Consider the following 24,813-nt stretch of genomic DNA (forward strand, 5'->3'; position numbering starts at 1 on the left):
AGCTTCACAGGTACCATGGCTGGGACCAGTGCCAGAATTCATCAGCCATTCACGCTGGCAGGATTCTCCAGTCCCGCCTGCTCATGGATTTTCCACCAGCATGGGATGACATCAATAGGAGTTCCCACTGACAGTGGCGGGACGAGCGAATCCTGCTGTGAGCAATGAGCCACCTCCCGCCAGCTGGAGACACACAGCTGGGAGGTCAGAGAATCTTGCCCCCGATTTATCAATTGTGATTTAAATTTCACCAGTTGCCGTGTTGGGATTCGAACCTATGGCCTCAGGACATTAGGCAGGGCATCTGATTTACTAGTTCAGTGACACTACCATTATACCACCATCTCCTCCTAATTGCAGCACAGGTTAATGTTATGGGCTTTAATTGCTGACCATCACACACCTCGAGCAATAATTACAGCTAGGTCTGTCAACCCCTCAGGAAGGACAGGAGAGACCAAGAATTTACAATTAATTTACAGACCCTGGTGAAAAACTACAGCGGCATTAAAAAAAAGTTAGATTTTTCTCAACTTCCTTCATTTTGCTGGCTTCAGAAAAATCATAGATGGGGAAAAGGAGCATTTGACTTGACAAGTATCATCCAATCAGACAACGGAGAGTCTTCCTGCATTCTAATTGGCTGTGTAGCTACAGACTGCCATTGGGATGAGCTGTCAATGGAGGCAGCCTGGGGGGCACATCACGAGGTAAAAGCCTCCAGAAATGCCTTTAGCTATAGCAGGCAACCCGTACATCTGGAGCACAGGTCAATGACAAAGCACACAGCATTCCTGACGTGAATGAAAACATTAGAATGGACCTGTGAAAAATGCAAGCTATGTAAAGGTCTGTGAGGGGTCACAGCTTAGTATTTGCAGACTATCCTTAGGAGACATCTCTATATTATACTGCCCAACCATCATACTATAATTGCAATAGAGCTCCGTGTTACAGAAGCACTGCTCGGATTCTTCCAGGGAAGATCCCTTTCCACATTGTAAGAACGTTCCAAATGCAGCCATTCTTTCCTAAGATTATAACTTAAAAGTACTTTTTTTGTAACATCCTCAGAAGGTGCAGCACCCGCACAGTTTTAGAACCAATTTAGTTTCACACACTGCATAAGGCAGCCCTTCAGCCCATTGTGTCTGCACTGGCTCTGTGGTAGAGCCATCCGAGTAGTTTTATTTCTCTGCCCTTTCCCACAACCACACAAAACATTTTGCCGTCTGGTATTTACTCGAGTCTCTTTCAAAGTTTACTGTTGTATCTGCTTTCTCGGTTCTTCCAGGCAGAACATTCCAGCTTTCTCAGCCAGTTTTAATCTGCAGCTGTTAATTCTGAGACTACATGGTGACACAGTGGTTAGCAATGCTGCCTCACAGCACCAGGGACCTGGGTTTAATTCCGGCCTTGGGTGACTGTTTGTGGAGTTGGCACGTTCTCCATGTATCTGTGTAGGCTTCCTCCGGGTGCTCTGATTTCCACCCACACTCCAAAGATGATTGGTTGTGTTAAATTGGCCCTTGTGTCAGGGGGATGAGCAGGGAAAATATGTGGCATTAAGGGGACAGGGACTGGGTGGGATTGTTGTTGGCAATCAATGGTCTCCTGCACTGTAGGGATTCTATGAATCCATTCTATGATTCCTCCTAGAGGTGATTTGGTGCCTTTTGCTTCAATGCACGCCAGAATAGCCCCAAATCTACTCTGGAGCTGCACCCTGACCTGCTTCACATTAGCACGAATGCAGTGGGACAGGTCTACAGCAAGTCAGACAATCCATGTCAACCCAGAGCTGGTGGAAATGTTATACAGCTTTGAAACAGGTAGTTTCTAAAAGGAGAAGTTTTCTGCTCCTCACAAATGTGTTGACGTGTGAGCTTACTTCTTTTTCCTGGAGGATTCACCTACAATGTTTGAAGGTTCTTCAAAGACACAGAGCAGAATTAGTTACTCTTTTTGAAGTTGTATGAAATGTCTGATCAAATCAGCACCGATGACAGCATAGATCCTCAAAGCAAGTAGGAGTGTTCCATAGGAACTGTTCTTTAAAACATCATTGGCCTGGGCATATGGTGGGGGGTGGGGGGGGGGCGAGGTGGGGTGGGGGGGGTGGCAGCAGGGAGGGGCGGTGGGGTGGTGTGGTGATGGACGATACCCACACCGCTAGGAGACCCATGATGGGGTACATCCTTGGCAGGACCAGAAGATCCCAGCAGCACGAACAGCTGGAGAATTCTGGCCAACATCTACAAGGGTGGACACTACTTCAGGTACTTGAACAGGGTATGCACAATCCAGCAATTGTTGCAGCCAGGAGAAGACCTTTGGTCCATCTAGCCCACCTGTTCACAATATTCCTTAGTACATTTTGAATAAATCCAAATCCTATTGTGGACAAGAACCCATTTTTCTTCTCTTCTTGAAGCCCATTCAGGGTCAGTGTGAATGTTGGTAATGCACACAAAAAGGAGGAGCAGGACAAGGCCATTTGGCTGCTTGAGAGTTCTCTGCCATTTGATAAGACCGTGACTGGTCTGGTTGTGGCCTCAAGTCCTCTCTCCTGTCTGGCCCCTATATCCTTGACTCTATTGTCTATCAAAAATACACCTAACTCAGCCTTAAATATGTCTAATGAGCCAGCCTCCACTGCTCCCTCGGGAACAGAATCCATCTGAGAGATAATAAATATCCTCCTTTTCCTTGTGTCCTCCAGTTCTAATCTTCCCCCTGAAGGAGAAACATCTTCTCTGCACTCACTTTGTCAAGACCCCTCAGGATCTTATATGCTTCAATATGATCACTTCTCTTTCAGCTGAATTCCAATGGTATAGTCCTAACATCACTACACTCTCTCCTTTCCTTCCCCACTATGTACTCTATGAATGGCATGTTTTGTCAGTATGGCGTGCAAGAAACAAGACTTTTCACTGCATCCCAATCCATGTGATAATAATAAATCAAATCAAACATGCTCAACTTTTCCTCATCCAGTAATTCTTCATCCCAGTGAACCTACTCTGAACTGCTTCTAATGTAATTATATCCTTTGTTTAGTAAGGAGACCCTCTTTATAAAATGCTCTTCTTCCCCATTTCCTATTTTATTCTGTTGTCTTCAGTTTGCAAATAGGATCTTTGGTGCTGAAATTCTACGCGTCACTTGGCTCTAATCTATCCAAACTCTTCGTAGTTTTAAACATCTTTGTCACATCATAGGAGCTTAGAAATTGGGAGCAGAAGTAGGCAAATTCAGCCCCTCAAGCCTGCTCCTCATTCAATCAGATCATGGCCAATCTCTCCCTGGTCTCAAAACCACCTCCCCACCTGCTCCCCATGCCCCTCTTTCCTTTATTTAAATTAGAAATATGTCTATCTCCCTCTTGAAACCATTCATCTATTCAGACTGCACCGTGCCATAGGGCATAAAATGACCTGAATTTATATGTGGTATATTCCATTCTATGCACCCCTCACGCCCCCAGCTTTTTTCACAGACAGAGACCATTTTGCGGATGGTTTTAATCACTGACAATCCAATAGCATGTCCTAGCTCTGATACGTCAAGTGCATTTCCATTTGGCACATAATTCACATCAATCAACAAAAATACTTCAGATTGAAAAGTGGCAAAAAAAACGTAAAAGGAGGTGGAAGGACTGGTGGATGAGAGACAGCGGGATTGTTAACTGTAACAACATGCACCCTGAATCCTCCTTTCCTTCTCTATGAATGATATGTTTTGTCTGTATAGTGCGCAAGAAATAATATTTTTCAATGTATATTAATACATCTGACAATAATAAAGGGTGGCATAGTGGTTAGCACTGTTGCCTCATGGCATCAGGGACCCTGGTTCAATTCCTGGCTTGGGTCACTGTCAGTGTGGAGTCTGCACATTCTCTCCGTGTCTGCGTGGGTTTCCTCCGGTTTCCTCTCACAATCCAAAAGTTGTGCTGGTTAGGTGCATTAGTCATGCTAAATTCTCCCTCAGTGTACCTGAACAGGTATTGGAGTCTGGCAACTAGGGGATTTTCACAATAACTTCTTGCAGTGTAAGCCTACTTGTTACTAATAAATAAACTTTAACTTCAAATCAAAATCATGGGCTATTGGACTACTTCAACATTAGGAAGGGAAGAGTTCCAACATTTAAGTGTTTGCAAAAATTAAGTAATGAAGGGAAATTGTCAACATCTATCAGTGGAGCACCTCAAGAAGGAATGACTGACCCTGCCGCACTGCGGGCTTGTTGAGATGGCCACCTCAGGACGTGAATGCAGAATACGTCTAGATCGACTCTGTGTTGCAACAGAAATGGCAGTAAAAGCACCGGGAGACTGCAGAATGTTTCAATCAGCCTAAATGCCTTGTAGTGTAGGGTGGGTCCGACTCAATCAAGCAACATCACCACTGCTGATATTTCAAGGTGAACCATCTTTGCATATTTTGAAGTTAAATAATTCAGCTTCTTTTGACAGCTGCTGCTATTGCTTTCTCTTTCCAATCTTTCTCAGCATTCTGAATTTGTTTGTCACACAGTTTGTTATTTTTTAATGTCTCGTGGTCAGCCTGTCAGAATTTATGATTCTTTAGAAGTGACTGCTCAGAGCCTTAATGGGGAGGTGTGGAGGAAGACGGAACAGAGAAGACAATTTACAAAATGTGCATTTTTAAAAATCTTAAACGGGTCATCCGAGATGGAACATACCCTCCGAGGGGTAAATCTTTTTGTCAAATAGGCTATCTGTATGCAGATTGCTACTCGTTGCCATCAGTCTTCACTGGCTAATTCAATTAGAATCTGTTCAGTGTTCACAGAAGTGAAAGCTTTATTGTTGTATTCTGTGTTACTATTCCAATCAATTTGCATTTCCGCTGATTCAGGAAGGTTCCGCTGCCTCAGGCAGGAGGCCTTACCCACTATCTTTAAGAGTACCTCTGGTACTGAAAGGGCTAAAATGGACATTAGGTAGTACACAAAATCTATAGAATCCCTACAGTGCAGAGTCTGCACAGTGACCGAGAGAAGATCAAGGGTGATTCTCAAGAAGCTGCAGGAGGGGGAGTAGGGAGAAGGAGAAACATGGGACTCTTCTTTTGGGCTGCTCTTGGTACATCCCGTGTAGTCCACTGTGACAAATACTTGCAGTGGACTGAGAGCTGGCACCTCAAAGGTACAGGATGTCTATCTCTCAAAAGGGATGTGGAAAGGGAGCAAAGCAGAGGTGCAGTTATAAAGTTAAAATGCCCCATAAAAAGGGAAAAGGAAAGATGTGGGGTGGGATCTTACCGGTTCACCGCATTGGTCAATCTATGTGCACACAGCATAGTGCGAGAACAGGGTGTCTGCGCAATGGCTCCCCTAGAGCTCAGCTGCTGGCCTTATGATGAGACTCCAAATCCACCCCCCCCCCGCTCACTGGCGAGATTCACATTACGGCCTCTGTATTGCACAGGGTGCCGTAATATTACTTACCTTGCTGGAAAAACTGGCAAGAAAACTTCCTGCTTTCTCGCCCCTTTTATATTTATAATTTTTTGAGAAAATTCTGCCCATGATTGAATGCATTTCTCTCGAACAGGGAAGACTGAGGAACAATCTGATGGAGGACTTAAGGTTCTGGAAGTGTTTCCCAGAGGTGATGTAGAGTGGATGTTTCCATTTGTGAGGGAAGATCAGATCTAGAGACTACAATTGTAAGACAGTCCAATGGGGAATTCGAGAGAAACCTCATTCCCCTGAGAGTGGTTAGAATGTGGAACTTGCTAGCATGCAAATTGGTTAAGACAAATAGCGCAGATGAGCTTAAAGAAAACAAGACAAACACAAGGGATAAAGGAGTACAATATAAGGGTATGTTGATAGGATGGGATGTTGGAGGGGTGAGAAAGCTTGGATAGAGCATCAATATGGACCAGCTGGACTGTATGGTCTGTTTTTGTGCTGTACATTCAATGTCAGAGTATGTACTCTCTCAACTGTTACCTTCTTTTTAGATTTGAAGACATTACATCTGAAAATGTTACTGGAACCATCTCTGGCGATGTAACTGAAGATCTTGAGGTCTTGGGAGTCATGTGACACATAGAATATCCTGTGAGGAATGAGTGTAAAGAAAGCCGGTTAGGTTGATTGGAAGCTACGTAGAGTCTCACATCACAAAGAGTAAAAGCAGAGGTGGTCAGCCGCTTACTCTATAAGGCATTGAGTCCAGGGAAGTGAGTCAAAATTATACGGGTTGCTAAATGTGATAGTTTCAGCCCTCATTCATTATTGAGGAACTGTGCTGCAGTTGCCAGGAAACACTGCACTAAAGCTGATATACTTTGTGTCCTAAGGACTTAAACCAATCTCAGGGGACTGACTAAAGATGATTGTTAATTGTAAAATACTGCAGATGCTGGAAACCTGACAGAAAATGTCAGAAATACTTCTGGCAGAACGGACAAGGAGAGAAACAGAATTAACTGGCTCCCAGGCTGCCTGATCTGCCCACTGTGTGTATCCTGCAGCTTTCTGTTTTAATTGCAGATTTCCAGCTCCTGGAGTAATTTGGATTTTTATTTTGCCAGTCCCTGGAGGGTGTGATTGTCCTTTCATTGTCATGGAGATGTCTCAACTTTTCCACTTCTGTGAAGCAAAGTGGTTAGAATGAACCGTCAAAGGTGAAGAGGAATAATATAACTTCACACACAAATGAAGAATACGCTTTTAAAAGAAGCTGCTCAAATGACTGCTGCAAACTGTCAGAATGCACTCAAATGCCAAACCCTATTCATTTTCCAAAAGTACAATTTCCTTTTATTAGCCTGATATCATAAAATAATCATGTGCATTGAATTAATTCTTTAGAAGAGTCTGTTTTTTTTTCGATTCTCTTCAGAAACATCAAGTTCTTTTGCAACAATCCTCAGAGTAATTGGTTTGCCAGTGTCACTGGATCAAGGGTTTAAAAGGAACTGAAATATTTTTCACTGCAATAAAGTAAATAGACATTGAAATGATTTAAATTCAAATCATCTTCAGAATAAATTCCTGCAGATTATCTAAAAGAGGTACACAGGCATTTCAAAGTCTCCACTGACATTGTATTTGTATGTGTGTGAGTGTTCCATTTATTGTTTAAGGATGTGTGGATTTCACTGACAAGGCCACCATTTGTTACCGCAAATGCCCTTAAACTGGGGTCTGGAATTGTATCTGGGCCATGCCAGGTATGAACAGCCTTACCAAAAGGACATTAGTGGGCCAAATGGGTTTTTACAATTGATGCTCATTTTCATGGTGACCTTTACTGAGACTGCATATATATTCCAGATTTATTAATTGAATTTAAATTCCACCAGCTGTCAAGGTGGGATTTGAACCCATGTGCTCAGAGCACTAGGCTGGACCTCCGGATTACTAGTTCAGTGACATTACCACTACGCCATCATCTCACGCCCTTTAAGTCTATTATTGTTGCTGGCAAGGCCCTGGAGGAGCAGAAATCCTCCTCCGACTCCTCCATAATAATGCAGCCCACTGCCACCTGGGGTTTTACCTCATCACCTGATCACTGAAAAACCACCACCACCATCATCACACCCCTTCCTCCATACCCTCAGCCGTCCTGGCCCCCCTCAACACCACTTGACAATCCAATCTAGCTGCCAGTTGCGTCAGCCTCCGGACAGTCTGGTTTGGTGCCCAGTTTGTTGATATGGACCTGATCCCTTACCATTACTAATTGGGCAGTAGGATGGCACTCTCCAGCAATTTCTTTTCATAGGACATGGGTGCCACTGGCTAAACCAGCATACTTATTGCCCACTCCTAATTACCTTTGAGAAAATGAGGGTGAACTGCTTTCTTGTACAGCTGCAGCCAACAGTGCTGTTAGGGAGGGAATTCTAGTATTAGGACCCAATGGCCATGAAGGAACGCCGATATATTTCCATGTCAGGATGGTGTGTAGTTTAAAGGCAAACTTGCAGTGATGGTGTTCCCATGCATCTGCTGCCCTTGTCCTTCTGGATGGCTGGGGGCACAGATTTGGGAGATGCTGTTGAAGGAATCTTGGTGAGTTCCTGCAGCGCATCTTGTAGATGGTACACACTGTGCAGCAGTGAAGGGGGGTGTGAGAGTTGGAAGTGGTGGATGGAGTGCCAATCAAGTGTGCTGCTTTGTCCTGAATGTTGTTGCGCCTCTCGAGTGTTGTTGGAGCTGCATTCATCCAGCCAAGTGGATAGCATTCCATCACACTCCTGACTTGTATCACAAGGTGGATTGGCTTTGGGGAGTCACTTGTCACAGAATTCCCAGCACCTGACTTGCTCTTGCAGCCATGGTAATTACATGACTGGTCCAGTTCAGTTTCTGCTCAATGGTTATCCCAGGGTGTTGATAGTGGGGGGATTCAGTGATGGTAATGCTATTGAGCGTCAAAGGGCGATGGTTAGATTCTGCCGTTGGTGTGGTCATTGCCTGGATCTGTGTGGTGTAAATCAAGATCCCAATAGTAAAAGTCTACCGTTTGATATCTCATGTATTGGAAGTAGATTTGAGAAAGTATAGAAATATCTCACATACTGCACATTTTAAAGTCAGGGGAAAAATTCAATAACTTTCAAAAGCATCATTTGTCCTTGATTTGAGCTATAGAGGAACAAACCTAACTAGACCTTGCATGCTGGCATTCAGAAGCTGTGTTCCAAGAGTTATTTGCCCACAGGATGTCTATTACTTTTTAAGAACAGAATTAGGATTAATGTTAAGTGACATGGTGAAATTCCAGAGGTCTTGTGAAAGAAGATCTGCACTCAAGCACATACAGCTGACTGAAGACGCTGAGGGGCTCAAACAGGCTCACAGGCAAAGTGATTCATTTCAACACAGAATTTCTGCAGTACAGAAGGAGGCCATTTAGCCCATCGAGTCTGCACCGACCACAATTCCACCCAGGCTTTATTCTCGTAATCCCACATACTTACCCTGCTAATCACCCTGACACTAAGGGGCAATTTAGCATGGCCAATCAACCTACCCCACACATCTTTGGAGTGTGGGAGGAAACCGGAGCATCCAGAGGAAACCCATGCAGACACGGAGAAAATGTGCAAACTCCACACAGACAGTGACCCTCGGCTGAAATTGAACCTGGGTCCTTGGCGCTGTGAGGCAGCAGTGCTAACCACTGCGCTACCACGCTGCCCTGAACATGTTCACAGAAATGATTACAGCACCTCATATCTCTTCGAATGCAGCCATGGAAACCAGGTGAAAATGGTGACTGAACAGATGCCCCAGTGCCCAACTAATTCCAGGGCAACTCCAAATAATTGTACTCAAATTGTTACCATGCATAAAAATTCATGGGATAAAGGGAGCTAAAGTTAGCCAAAGGAAGAGAAAAGGGCACAGCACTGGGGATGGAGCACACTAGAACTGCATCAGGACAACGTAATGTTGATGGCTCCAGCATTGATTACCAGGAGCTTGCTCTGGAGTAACAGGCAAAGACACTGGAATAAAAAAGACCTGCATTTATATAGTGCCTTTCATGACCACTGGATGTTTCAAAACACTTCACAGCCAATAATGTGCTTACGATGAGCATGCACATTGCTGTAATAATGCAGACCACTAGCACAGCTACCTCACAGCACCAAGGACCCGGGTTCAATTCCCAGCTTGGGTCACTGTGGAGTTTGAATGTTCACCTGCTTGACCTAACAATAGTACCATGGGATCTTTTACCTGAGGGCCGATGGTTTAATGCCTTCTTCTAATAATAGCACCTCTGACACTGCAGCATTCCCTTCGCATTTCACTGGTGTCCGTCCAGATCTTTGTGCTCAAAGTCTGGAGTGGAACTTGAACCCACGGCCTTCTGACTTGGGGGTCAGAGTGCTACCAATTGAACCACGGCCAACACAATGCTGGAACAATGATTTAAATGCTTGGATCATCTTAGGGGCCCCTTCAACACCAATCTCATTGTTCCCAAGCTTTGCAACAGGCGCAGAATTGAGGCAAAGCGTTTTATAAGTAATTTGCTGCAGACTTTGAAAACATTCCACAACGGACCAACTGTATCAGCCCAGTGAGGGAGGGATGTGCAGGGTTTCAGGCTGGCAATTCAGCAGCCTGGGTTTCCCCGCAGGCTGTGGAGTTTTAAACTTTGCAAAGTTGTATCTTATGGCCCAAAGCAGTTGCCTGCCTGAAACATTAGCCTGATTGACAGGCCTGGCACCTAGTCAGGCACAGGAACTGGCAGGCCAGACCTCTAACGCTGGGGTGGATGGTGCGGGTGTCATCTCCAATCCAAGGCAGGCTTTGATTTGGGGGAACGGCGTGATTTGGGAGGCCTGGGAAGAAGCACTTCTGCTCCTGGCCCACAAGCAGTGCTGTGAACGCACTCACCCTCCTTCTGAAGCTGTACTTGCCTTGTTTTAGTTGCTGATTTTCCCAGAGCAAGTGGCAAGTCAGCTTAAATCACAAGCTGCCAGTCTTATTAATGTAATTAAATTGCTAACCTTTCCAGGAAAGAGTTGGCTGTCTGGTCCTTATCCCATCCCCGTTAAACACAGATGGATGAACTGAATTAGGTTTCACACTTTAAAGAAAAACTCAGTCCCAACCCCAATTAAACCCTTACATTCTCTCTAGTTGTCTGTCTGTTAGCAACAGTATAAACGTACAATGGCTTGCATTTATATAGCACCTTTAAATGTAGGCAAATATCCCAAGGTGTATCGCAGGAGCATTATCTAATAAAAAGAGCAGACTCCAACCCAAGAATGGGGTAGATGGTTAAAAGCTTCGACAAGGAGATTGTTTTCAGGAGGGTCTCTAATGAGAAGGGAGGCAGATAGGTTTAAGAAGGAGACCCCTGAGTTAAGGGATTATATGTTTGCAGGCACAGTTGTCAATGGTGAGACAATGAGGGGGTTGCACAAGAGTTAGGGGAGGCAATGGCCTAGTGGTATTATCGATAGACTCAGCTAATCCTGGGTACCTGAGTTTAAATCCAACCATGGCAGATGGTGGAATTTGAGTTCAATTAAAAAAAGATCTACTGATGACCATTGCCTATTGTCAGAAAAACCCATCTGGCTCACTAGTGTCCTTTAGGGAAGGAAACCTGCCATTCTTATCTGGTCTGGCCTCCACGTGACTCCAGAGCCACAGCAATATGATTGACTCTCAACTACCCTCTAAGGGCAACTAGGGATGGGCAATAAATGCTGACCAGTCAGTGACACCCAATGTCCCACAGTGAATTCAAAAAAGTCCAAAGTTGGAGGAACGCAGAGTCCTTGGAAGGTTGTAGAGGAGGTTACAAAGCTACCAGCGTTTGAACACAGAGGACGAGTGTTAAAAACATAGACATGTGGCACACAGTGAGGAGGATAAATGTCAAGAAGTCACAGACAGGCTGCTAGAGTGGGCAGATACATAGCAGATGAGATTCAAAGCTGAGAAGTGTGATGTGATTTATTATGCAGGAAGAATGCAGAGACACAGGCTAAATGATACATTTTTACAGGGGATACTAGAAGAGAGAGAGAGAACTGGAACTGTTTGAGTCCGCATTTTTTAAAGGAGTTCGAACTGGTTAACGGAAATTAATAAAACAGATGGAATCCTGGGTGTTACGAACAGAGACAAAGAACCACAGGGGGTGGGATTTTATGGCTGTGCTTATCCCATGAGAGGAAAATCCTGCCCGAGTTCAACAGGTCTATGCGTGCTCCATGTCCCACCCACTACGATTCCTATGGTGGGAAGGACTGGAAAATTGTCCCACTATTGACAACCGTGCCTGCAAGCATCTAATCCCTTAACTCAGGGGTCTCCTTCTTAAACCTAACTGTCTCTCCACCCCTCTCTTCTCGTTAAAGGCCCTTCTGAAAACAACCCCCTTGTCGAAGCTTTTAACCATCTACCTTATTCTTGGTTAGAAGTCCGTTTTGTGAAATATATGGAAACGACTGGCTTGACCCCAGCAGGTGTACTCTGTTCAATTCTGGGCACCACACTTTAAAAAGGATGCAACGATTTTGGACAGAGTGCAGAAGAGATTGACTAAAATGGTTCCAGAGATTACAGTTATGTGGATAAACCAGAGAGAAGATTAAGAGGTGATTCGATGGAGGCATTTGTGATCATGAGATCTCCAAATTAAGACATACTGTTTCGAACAACCAGAGGACACAAATTTTTGACGAAGTGACCCGAGGAATTTTGTAAACAACGTGTGGTTGTGTTACAGAACACACTGCCTGACAGGATAGTGGATACAGATTCAGGTGACCTTCAAAAAGAAATTGGATACATACTTCATAGAATCCCCATAGTACAGAGAAAGGCCATTTGGCCCATCTAGTCTTGAAAAGACGGGAAAAAAAAATTGCATAGATCTGGGGAAAGAGTGGGGGAGTGACAGTTTAGTTGAAATGAGATGGTGATGTCGCACTTCAAAAGGGCTAGCAGAGATTCAATGGGTCAAATGGTCACCTTCTGTTTCGTATTATCCTATTATAGCAGTGAGGTATTGATGAAGCAGGAGGATTGTGGAAAGATTTGATCTGTCCTGTATTTCAAATAAGGTTCAAAAATGTAATTGAAATTGTACATTACAAGCAGAACAAAAAGTAGGGAACCTTCACACACAGACTTACAATGTTGCTACACAGAAACTAGAGGAATTGTTAACTCCAATCTCTTACTTGGAGATAAGGCATATTGATCTGAACAGCTTTTCTTTCTTTGACAGCAAGTAACACGCTATTAGCTTGCTCGCACAATGTTAAGAGGAGCAAGCTGAGGAATCCTGTTCACACAACAAAAGAAAATAAAAAGCAGAAGGAAATGAAGAAGTAGATAAAAATAACTCAAGCGGAATTCTCCTTGCCTGACACAAACACTCACAGACAGCTTGAGATTAACTCAATGGTCTGACTGCTGAATACCTTTAGTGTTGGAGCAGCCGAGGCTTCTAATGGATTGTCTTATTCTGTAATTATCTGTTGCGTTTCTTGGGTGATGGCATGCCTTCAACAAGACTCTCAGTGAACAAAGACAAACAGAGGCTATTTCTACGCCTCATGAAGATTATTTACTACCTTTCCTAAAGCAAAGTTGTAATTCTTTCTCCTCTGCTATTGAATGTATCAAGCACACAAATAAATCTCATTAAATATATAGGTGTTTCACTGCAACCAGCTCCTTTCCTTGCACTGATACCGATTCCTTTCAATCTTTTCCATTTCCCTGGAAGGGGCCAATTCCTGCTGGAATACAGTTGTGCATCTCACAAATGGTCATTCTTCATGTGCATCTACAGCAAGTTATGTAGAGACACCACTGGGGTGGGATTTTGTGGCATCACTCGAGCGAGACCAGAAATTCCCTCCCGAGGTCAACGGACATTTCCGTTATCTGCCCCTCGCCCACTCCAAATCTGTGGCGGGCGAGGCAGAAAATTTTGGCAAAGATACAGATTCCGTCTCTACCTAGCATCAATCAGCAAATTGTTTGCAGCAACATCAATTAGGAGTTGGAACTTTGGTCAATAATTTCTTCCTCTTTGTGCCGGAACCCCCCACACACACCCCCAAACCCCCCGCAATCTCAGCCTGATGACAATGGTGCCAATCACCATCTCATTTCAGTTAAACTGTCACAGGCTTGAACCCATGGGGTTCAGTAGCCCGTGGCGGTGCCAACTGCAACTCCAATCGTGATGGTGCCAAGGGCTGGGATTTTCCTGTCCCGCCAATGGCAGGCATCATTGCCAGCAGGACTGGAAAATCCCACCTAAGATGCCTACACAGATTAAAATGGAAGTTAATTTGACTGGATAAGTCATTGATTCTTTCTTCTCTGGACCAGACGCCCAAGTTAGGGGCTACTAATACTTTGTTTAAAGCTGTACTCCACGGTTATGGAACAAACAAAATAAGCAAGAAGTCAGATAGTTAAAACGATTTACAATATCTATCTTATACTCTAACATTCAGGATTAACACACAGTGTGAATTAACAGGCAAGCCAATGCATCTTACACCCATTCTGCACATCAAAGCAAATGTGGTAAAGAGACATCCTGCGGATTTCTCAGCAACCCACCCAGATGTCAGTGCGCATGGTGAGCCCACTGACCTCTTTGAAACTCTCACTCCTTATGAGGGATTACAAATCTTCACCCTTACGTTTTGAAGATTTATACTCGGAATTCCTTCCAAAGGTGACTCCAACTCGGACTGTCTGAATGATTGCTCACCTCTTGGGGTTTTCAATCTCGTCTCCTGAGACTCTGTTCCCCTGGATTCCTGAGTCTGCACTCCAGCACCAACTCGCAGGCACAGTTTTAGTTCTTCAGCTGCGCCAAGCAGTTCACCATGCTCCAAAGCTTTACCTTTGTCCAACTGCCTGCAATACGGAGCACCAACTTTCTGTTGCCTTCTCCGATCTCCAGGGTGTCTCCCATGCCCTCAGTACTTGAAGCCTGCCACCTACAACACTTTTACTGCTTAGAGCTTCTTCCTTTGCACCTTTTCCTAGTGGTCCCTACCAGTAATTTCCTCCTCCTGATGGCTCTAACCTGTGTTTTCCCTCTCTTTCTCTCAGAGATCTCCTCAGTCCCCTCTCCCTGTCCCAGGACTCCTCTCTAGTATGGTGTTCCACTCCTGGTTCCCAGGATCAGGTTTTTGCACTGTCCTTTTCCCACACACAGCTGCCTTGTCAACTTGTCCCTGCCTCAAAGAACTTGAAACGTGTTGACTGTGCCTGCGCAGCCTTCTCCTAGTTCATGCACGTGCAGGAACTCCTGGATCTGACAGGACTTTTAGAGGGCGACTTTACACCTGCTTTACCGCAAGTGCAAATGGTGATGTGGGTGCAAAATCTTACCAGTTTCAGGCAGCCAAGAAAGAATAAGGATATCCTGATAAGATGAAGTGAAGGAAGATGAAAAATGGCTTGTGTGGAGCATAAACACTGATAAAGACCATTTGGGAACACGTTGGGTGGGATTTTCTGCAGCTCCCCCTTCAGACACACACACACACACACACACACACACACACACACACACACACACACACACACACACACACACACACACACACACACACACACACACACACGGAAAGAAAAAGTTAAAGATACAGCCGGATGGTTTTTCCAGAGAAGGAGGACAAACAGAATTTTTTCTGAACTGAGAGTTAGTTGCAAGGCTGATGAAAGGTGAAAGATGATATAGCAACACTTATTTTAGATCATGTAGAAGATATGTATCCATCACCACTGTTTATAGAGCATAATGTTCAAAAGATTGAACATTCTGCCTTCCTGTTGGAATTTCTGTTCTTCTTTCACAAAATGACGATCCAACACACTTGTCTGTACCTTCCAAAATCCTTGAGGATTCTTGCTTCACCAGACAATCAGTAAGTGAACATCCCATACCCTGTCCCCTCCCACACACTCATTCCAGAATAGATTGTGGGCTAGAGCGTCTTGCGCTCTGACTACAGGAGAGTTACAGAGAAAGGAACAAATGTGTAAAATACAATCACAAACTTGACAGTGTTCTTGATATTGTCAGCCCTTCCCCCTACTATCTCTCTAACATTCTCCAGCCCCACATCATCCAAGAACTTTGCATTCCTTGGATTCTGGCCTCTTGTGAATTCCTGATTTCCTTCGTCCTGCCAACGGTGGCTGTGCCTTTATGTGTTTAAGATCTAAGCTCTGCAATTCTCTCCACACCTCCCACCTATCTATCTCCTTACTACCTCCCTCCTTGGCAGTCCCTACCCTCTTCTTTGGCTTGGCATCAATTGCTTTGTCTGCTCCTGTGAAGCACCTCGAGACATTTTATTACTTTCAAAGGAACGTAAATGCAAGCTGTTGTTTTGTCTGTTAAAATGATACCAAAAACGTTAACTGTATTGGTCAGCAGAGATTAAAGGTACTTTTTATATTCATTCATGGGAAGTGGGTGTTGCTGGCTGAGCTAGCATTTATTGCTCATCCCTGAGGGCACTTATGAGTCACCCACATTACTGTGCGTTTGGAATCACATGCAGGCCAGACCAGATAAGGATGAAGAATTCCTTCCCTAAAGAACACCAGTGAACTGAGGGTTTTATGACAATCGACAATAGTTTCATGGTCAGCATCAGACGTTTAATTCCAGATTCCTATTGAATTCATATTGCCAGGGTTATGTTCGAATCCAGGTCCCCAGAGCATTACCATGGTCTCTAGATTAGTAGTTCAGTGATTTCATTTTAAAACATTTCATTTTAAAAGAGAACTTTTAGCTCTTCCCCACATAATATGTAGCCATGATATGTAGATACCAGCGTTGGACTGGGGTGGGCACAGTTAGAAGTCTCACAACACTAGGTTAAAGTCCAGCAGGTTTATTTGGAAGCATGAGTTTTCGGAGCGCTGCTCCTTCCTCAGGAGACTGACCTGAGGAAGAAGCAGTGCTCCAAAAGCTAATGGACATTGGACTGTGTGTAAATGATGCCATGGCACCATTGCCAAATAGAACAGGGACCTTCTCACTGGGTTCCAGGGACCAATACCTATCCATCAACAAACAGCACTTAAAAATATCTCATCATGATCATGTTGCTGAATTTGGGAACTTGTTGTGAGCAAATTGGCTGCCTAATTTCCTGCAGTACAATAATGGTTACACTTCACAAGTAATTCATTGGCATTGAAGTGCTTTGAGACACAGAGATCCTGAGAAGTGCTATAATCAATGCAAATCTTTTGTTGTTTTAAATGTGATCCTGCACAGCCATAAGATGGCTGGTGTGGAAGATTGGGGGAAACATATTACACTACTAAAGCAGGGAGTACCTTTCTTATATTGGGACATTATTAGTAGGATATTCATAGAATCCTACAATGCAGAAGAAGGCCATTCGGACCATCGAGTCTTATAAGGATAGGGCCTGGTTGGGGCTACAATCTCAACCAGGCCTTATCCCATAACCCCATGCATTTACCTTAGCTAGACCCCCCCCGACACTAAGGGGCAATTTAGTATGGCTAATGCACCTAACCCGCACATCTTTGGACCGTGGGAGGGCAAATACATGAATTGGATGGGAATAGACAGATATGCGCCAGGAAAGATAGGGGGTTTTAGTTCAGTCGGACAGCATGGTCGATGAAAGCTTGGAGGGCCTGTTCCTGTACTGTCATTGTTCTTTGAAGCTGGAGCACCTGGAGGAAACCCACACACATGGGGAAAACACGCAGACTCCGCACAGACAGTGGCCCAAGCCAGGAATCGAACCTGCATCTCTGGCACTGTGAGGCAGCAGTGCTAACCACTCTGCCACCCCAAATGGAGAACTTTACGCTATAACTACCTGCGTCACTTCCAACCTGGCAGCACTTAACGCAGACACCTCTACTCCTGGAGCAACACCTTTGCTTACTGGAAATGGAGCAAATGTTCATACACATAAAAAAGTCAGAGAAAAAAGATTTCAGATCTAAACAAAAAAAAAGAGCACAAAGTACAACTTGTGCACACAGGGGATCCCACTGCACTGACTGAAGGTTCATGTTAAATAGAAAAAATGTTTTTACAAAAGCAAGATTTATCATACTGACTTCAGGTATTCTCCCCTCACCGTCTGCTGCGCACACACACACACACACGCACACACACACGCGCACACACACACGCGCACACACACACGCGCACACACACACGCGCACACACACACGCGCACACACACACGCGCACACACACACGCACACACACACACGCACACACACACACACGCGCACACACACACACGCACACACACACACGCACACACACACACGCACACACACACACGCACACACACACACGCACACACACACACGCACACACGGTATTCAGGTCAAACTTTCATTAATTAAAATGGGTGAATGGCTTCTGTAGCATACGACAAGGCAACTGTTTGAAAAACCTGTGCGTTTTCCCTCCTTATCATTCAGAAACAGAAGCTTGTATATCATCAATCCACTTCAATGGCAAAAACAAGCAGAATCCAGCACACAGAAATCAGCTCTACAAAGGTTAACCTTGAATTACCACAATGCATGCCACACTCACTGAAAAGCCAATTTTCACCTGTCAGTTTGTCTGGACTAAGTTTGGGGACGTGTGGCTCCAATTCCTCCCCCAGGCCAGAGCAGATTACTATCACTAAAATTCAATTTATTTCAAATAGAACATTTATTTTGATTTTTTTTCTCAGCTACAAGATTACTGAAGGATGACTCGCCACTCATAGAAACAGCAATTGGACTAAACTTAACACCGCTCACAATTAGCAAAGAAAGTCTCTTGGGAGGGGCTGAAGGGATGAACATTATTGGGCATTTTTACAGTTCAATTCACATCACAGGGCATTGCAAGAACACAACAATGCATTGGCTTTCAATTGCTTTCCCTCACTGGTAAATCACGAATTTTTAAATCAGTAAACTTGCCCTTTCATCTTCAAGTACAAAGGAGTTTTAACATGCTATAAAAGAACTTGAATTTAAGCACCTGCTTTTAACCTCTTAAGGTTTGCAGCAGGAGAATTATCAGCCAGAATCATCATCTCTTGCTGGTCACGGCTTGGCAGTGGGAAAGGCATTTATTTTATGGGATTGTGGGGTACTGTACCCCCAGATCTCAGAAACAAACTTGAGCTAGGGGCCTTTTTACAATTGCTATCCACTAACTCTTACTTAGTTGTCAGTTTGGAGAAGATTAATGGATGTTAGGAAGGGAGCTGAAGCCATCAATAAAGATACCCCAATGGGTTAAAAGATTTTCGAAACCAACAGGTTGGCAAAAATCGATTTAATTACGGGAAGCAGAACATTCCCCCAAACTTTAATGCAAAAGCATCCAGCTTTTCATCCATTCGATCACCTTTCATATTTAAATGAGCAGCTAAGTGCAATAAAAATGTATATTCTCAGAGGGAAATTAAGGAGGTGTGAGATGACCTTGGTTAGGTCGCTGGGAAATAAACAATTTTAACAGTTATGACTGCAAGAGAAGAATGTCACATATTTATTCATGGTCAGTATAGACCAGAAAGAAAGTCCTTCAATATATACAATGCCTTTCACAACTTCAGAATAGCCTAGAAGGTTTTACACAATGCAAACCTTTGTATGGCGTAGTGACAAATGTAACGTAATTGCCCTCATGTTTGCACAGTGGTTAGCATTGTTGCTTCACAACAACAGGGACCTGGGTTAAATTTCAGCCCTGGATCACTGTCTGTGTGGAGTTTGCACATTCTCCCCATGTCTGCATGGGTTTCCTCCAAGTGTGGTTTCCTACCACAGTCCAAAGATGTGCGGGTTAGGTGGATTGGTCATGCTAAATTGCTCCTTAGCGTCGGGGGGCTAGCAGGTTAAATAGGTGGGGTTAAGGGGATAGGGCCAGGGTGGGATTGTGATTGGTGCAGACTCAATAGGCCAAATGGCCTTCTTCTGCAAATGTAGGGATTCTACGAATGTAAAAAATGTGCTCCCACAAATGGCAATGTGATAAGGACCAGATAATCTGCCTCTTAGATGTTGATTGAGAGATGAATATTGACCAGGACACCAGGGGTAGCTCACTTGGTCTTCCATCAAATGGTGCCACGCAATCTTCCATGCCTATCTGAGATAGCCGACAGGGCCTCACTCGAACATCTCAATTCACTAACCTCTGATTTTGAAGTGACTCTGTGCCACAGCCTGTGATTGACAGGCAATTAGAAGGTTCAGAAGCACAGCGGTTACGTGACTGGACCGGTGACCCAAAGGCCTACCCTCATAATCTAGAGTTCAAATCCCACTGCAGCATCTTGAGAACTTGTACTTAATTGAAAATAAATGTGGAAGTGAGAAGTTGTGACCTGGTAAAAATGACCATAAAACTGTCAGACTGAGATAAAAATCCATATGGTTCACTAATAGCTTTTAAGGAAGGAAACCTACCATCCACACACTGCTTGGCCTATATCTAACTCTTCTCCGATGGCAAAGTCGTCGACTTCCAACTGCCTAACAATATCAAACCACAAGAAAGGAAAAGGATAAAACCAAAAGGATCCCTTGGGTGGGGTACACTGAAACTGCTTTGATGTAACTGGCAACTCAGCTGAGGCCGAGGAATAAGTGTAGACCGCAGTATTCGCAACAACAATAACAAACATTGACGTAACACCTTCAACATTGTGCTCCACGGCAGCATTACCAAATTCTGACACTGAACCACGTGAGGTGAAATTAGTATAGGGAATTAAACAGTTGCTCAAAGATATTGGTTTTAAGGAATGTCTTGAAGAAGGAGGGAGAAATTTAGTAAGGGAATTCCGGACGTGAATTGGGATAGGTGCAGCGGAGCTTTGGATGGGCTCCTTTATATATAGGTTGAAGATGGATCACTGGCCAGGAATAGTCAAGTCTGTCATAATGTAACCAATGATAACATGGAAATTTGTTATAATGTAACCAATGATAGCATTGGAATCTGTTACAATGTAACCAATAACACTAGAATCTGTTATAATGTAATCAATGATAATATTGGAATCTGTTATAAAAATGTAACCAATGATAGCACTGGAATCTGTTACAATGTAACCAATAACACTAGAATCTGTTATAATGTAATCAATGATAACATTGGAATCTGTTATAAAAATGTAACCAATGATAGCATTGGAATCTGTTACAATGTAACCAATAACACTGGAATCTGTTATAATATAATCAATGATAACATTGGAATCTGTTATAAAAATGTAACCAATGATAGCATTGGAATCTGTTACAATGTAACCAATAACACTAGAATCTGTTATAATGTAATCAATGATAACATTGGAATCTGTTATAAAAATGTAACCAATGATAGCATGCTGTGAGGGTGAGCCAACCAGGTATAAATACAAAGCAGATTGGGGTTGTGGGAAGCTGATGTGGCCTGAGTGTTGGTGTAATGAAGTTTCTTTATTAAACCTTTTTCTTTGATTTACTCTATGGAGTTAGTTCTTATATTGCTTACAACTGAAGATTCTTACTGCCGGATGAACAATTGTGAATGAGCGCATACCTTCAATAAACAGCTCCTAGTATGGAAGTACCCTAGCCCACCTCGTGATTCTCTCTGTCTTTTTGTCCAGAGGCATTATTATAGGAAGATCCTGGAAGAAACGTGGAGCAGCATCGAGTTTGTGAAATGTTGAGTGGGTTGCCACTCCTCAAGGCCCAGGCCATTGTGCTTTCGGGAGCCACAGATACTGACCGACAGAGTTGGAGCTTGCTTTGACCTCAGCCTACTTTCCTTCTCTTCCGGCTGACTTTTCAGTTGTTGTGAAGGGGCAAGGTCAAAGGTCCACTCAGCCACAGCTAATGAAGGCTACCAAGGGAAAGCAATTAGAATTGATTGGCACGCTTCCCTTGGATGTGAAAACTCAGAATTCTGTGAGCTGATTTATAGATTCGTATAAATGCCACAGCAGCACACAGCTAACAGAGACAGGATCACTGACTACCACGAGAGCCCGTTAATGAATCACTCACTGACAGGCCACAGCTGATGTTAACAGTTATTTGGCCAGATTTTTTTCTCTCTTGGTATCCAACAGGTGCAGCATAACTCAACTGTTGTGTAGCTTGAAGAGGAGAGATGTTGTTAATTTGCTTGGTCCAGGTTGTTTGCTTAGCCTGTGGCAGGGCTTAGTATGGAGATTAAGAGAGGCAGGCCTGAATTCAGAGCTGTCAAGCCTCCAGGCTTGCCCTAGAGTCTCCAGGAATTGCAGATTAATCTCCAGGACACAGCTCCTGGTGAAAAATAAAAGAATGTCTGAGTGTAGAATTTGTTCAAACTTCAATTTTCTTTCATTCTGGAGAAGAACAAAGAAAAGTACAGCACAGGAACAGGCCTGCCAAGCCTGTGCCGATTATGATGCCCAAACTAAACTAAAGAGAAAAGAACCTGCCATTACTGGGTTCATATCTCTCTATTCCCCCTCTATTTTGTACCCAATCCAGATGCTTCTTAAATGTTGCTAATGCCGCTGCTTCCCCACCTCCTCTGGCAGTGCATTCCAGGCACCCACCACTCTCTGCATGAAAAAATTGTCACGCACCCTGAACCTATGCTCTTGAAAAAAGCCTCTGACTATCCACCCTGTCTATGCCTCTCATAATCAAGAGCAGCTTCTTCCCTGCTGCTGTCAGACTTTTGAACGGACTTACCTTGCATTAAGTTGACCTTTCTCTACACCCTAGCTATGACTGTAATACTACATTCTGCACACTCATTTCCTTCTCTCTGAACAGTATGCTTGGTCTATATAGCGCACAAGAAGCAATACTTTTCACTGTATGTTAATACATGTGACAATAAATCAAATCAATTTTGTAGACCACTATCAGATCTCCCCTCAGCTTCCATCTTTCCAGTAAAAACAATCCTAGTTCATTCAACCTCTTATAGTCAACACCCTTGAGACCAGGCAACATCCTAGTGAACCTTTTTTGCACTCTCTCCAAAGCTTCCGCATCCATCTGGTAATGTGGTGACCAGAACTGCACACAATGCTCCAAAAGCAGCCTAACCAAGGTTTTATAGAGCTCGCTTTTCATTTCTGTGAATGAAGATGAGTGTCCTCTTTCCTTTCAGACACAAGACCAGCAAGTCTTCCCTTGCTGCTGCAACATATTCCCAAAATCTTCGCCTCAAGAATTTTTTTCATTTTCTTTTATATTATGAGTGGCATGGTTAGCACTGCTGCCTCACAGCACAGGGACCCGAGTTCAATTCTGGCCTTAGATGACTGTTTGCCTTTGTGGAGATTGCACATTTTCCCCATGTCTGTGTGGGTTTCCTCCGGGTGTTCTGGTGTCCTCCCACCAGGCCAAAGATTCGAAGGGTAAGTCGATTGGCCGTGCTAAATTGCGTCTTAGTGTCCCAAGATGTGTAGATTAGAGGGATTAGCAGGGTAAATATGTGGGGTTATAGGGATAGGGCCTATTTGAAATCAGTGCAGACTTGATGGGACAAATGGCCTCCTTCTACACTGTAGGGATTCTATAATTTTCATTTGTTAGTTTGGGGAAAAGGCTCTGAGTTCAAATAAAACATATCAATTGAGTAACAAAGACCCTGGTCACTTTCCTATTGGTCTGGGGATGCAAAGCACCCAGAGGATGAGCCAAATGGTGGGGTCAAAGCAGTTCAAAGCAAGAAGTCCAGAAACAGACCTAATCGGAGTTGGCATAGCTGCAGCCGTATTACACCGCAAACCCTGACATCAGAGGTTCAGCAGCGGAAAGGCAATAGATACTAACACCAGTCAATTGGATGAAAAATAGACAAAGTGGAACTTGCCTAATCGATCTTTGGGTTCTTCCCTTGGACTCCCACATCTCTGCTGGGAAGTCCCAATGTGGAGATGCTGGTATTGACTGGGGTAAATGCAGTAAGAAGTCTCACAACACCAGATTAAAGTCCAACAGGTTTATTTGCCCTATTTGTGATCAGAACTCCCCATTCACCTGACGAAGGGGCAGAGCCCCAAAAGCTAGTGGCGTTTGCTACCAAATAAATCTGTTGAACTTTAACCTGGTGTTGAGAGACTTCTTACTGGGAAGTCCCAATGCCAGGCAGCTTTGGTCTTTTGTTAGGTCTAGTGGGCTGGATACTTATGTACACATATGCATGAGCATATCGTTCTGATATCTTGTTGGAATAATACAACAATCACACTATCCATTCGGCCTATGCCCAGGAATGTGAAGTGGGAGTCAGTGACATCCCATCACACCTCATTAGCACTCTAAAGTGGAGCCTGCATCGATACCAGCCACAGATCCAGTCAGGCTCCACTGGGAGAAAGCCTGCAAATCACACTGAGTGAACCCATACACAGCATAGTGGGATAGAGCAGGAAACTGAACCTGCTCTTTCTGGCTTTCTCATTAACAAGACATTCTCCAACAATCAATTCTAGAATGCAGCACAGCAAGTGTCAAATCTCTGTACAATAATTAGAAGTCACACTCCCTCACAAAGAAGTGAGTATGTTTTTTTGACAATGTACAGTGCAATTTTGTGTGCTGAGGTAAAGTAGATTTGACTCTATGTTGTCACATAGTCCGATGTGGCACCATAAGCTAGATTGGAACCTGACTGCCCAAGGCTTAAAGTCAAGTAGTAATGTATGACAGTGCAATTCCATCTCAACACTCACTATCTTAATTTGTATCTCACGGAGATGACATTATGATGCTTGACATGACATGAGAAAAATACCAACAGTACAGAACATTGGGAATGGCAGGTTCAAAGTCAGCTGTTCCTTCCAAGCATGTTATATTTACCACCCACCATGCATCAAACTACTCAGTGATACTGAACAGGGGCAGGCCATTCAATCCATTGTGCATGTGCTGGCTCTTTGAAAGAAGTAATGCATTGCTGCCGGTTCCCTGCTCTTTGATAGTCCTGCATTTTTTTTTCACATTTAAGTTTCGACCCCATTCCCTTCTACAAGTTAGACCTGAAGCTGCACTCATTCATGTAGTGTGTTTCAGATCACAACTCATCACATTAAAAAAAAATCAACCAGCCTCACCCAATGCCACCGCTCCACTCCACCCCCCACCCCACTCGCTTGCATTCCCTCCAGCTCTTTCGTGACAACCTTTAAATATATATCCTCTGGTTCTAGTCCTCCTGCCAACGGAAACAGTTTCTCCCTGCACCCTGTCCCAGACTGTTAT

General features: G+C 43.9%; 1 protein-coding gene across 5 annotated transcripts in view; it reads right to left on the reverse strand.

Moving 5' to 3' along the window:
• The window catches only part of nos1apa (nitric oxide synthase 1 (neuronal) adaptor protein a), a 372,151-nt gene that overhangs the window by 122,566 nt on the left and 224,772 nt on the right, over positions 1-24,813 (reverse strand). For all 5 annotated transcript variants that reach the window (XM_080195868.1, XM_080195866.1, XM_080195870.1 and 2 more), the window contains one exon: positions 5,995-6,103. In XM_080195868.1, coding sequence (XP_080051994.1) covers positions 5,995-6,103 — 109 coding nt within the window. The remainder of the gene's footprint in view (positions 1-5,994; positions 6,104-24,813) is intronic.

Source organism: Carcharhinus amblyrhynchos, chromosome 9 (genome assembly GCF_965287045.1).
Source record: "Carcharhinus amblyrhynchos chromosome 9, sCarAmb.v2.hapA, whole genome shotgun sequence".
Taxonomy (NCBI): domain Eukaryota; kingdom Metazoa; phylum Chordata; class Chondrichthyes; order Carcharhiniformes; family Carcharhinidae; genus Carcharhinus; species Carcharhinus amblyrhynchos.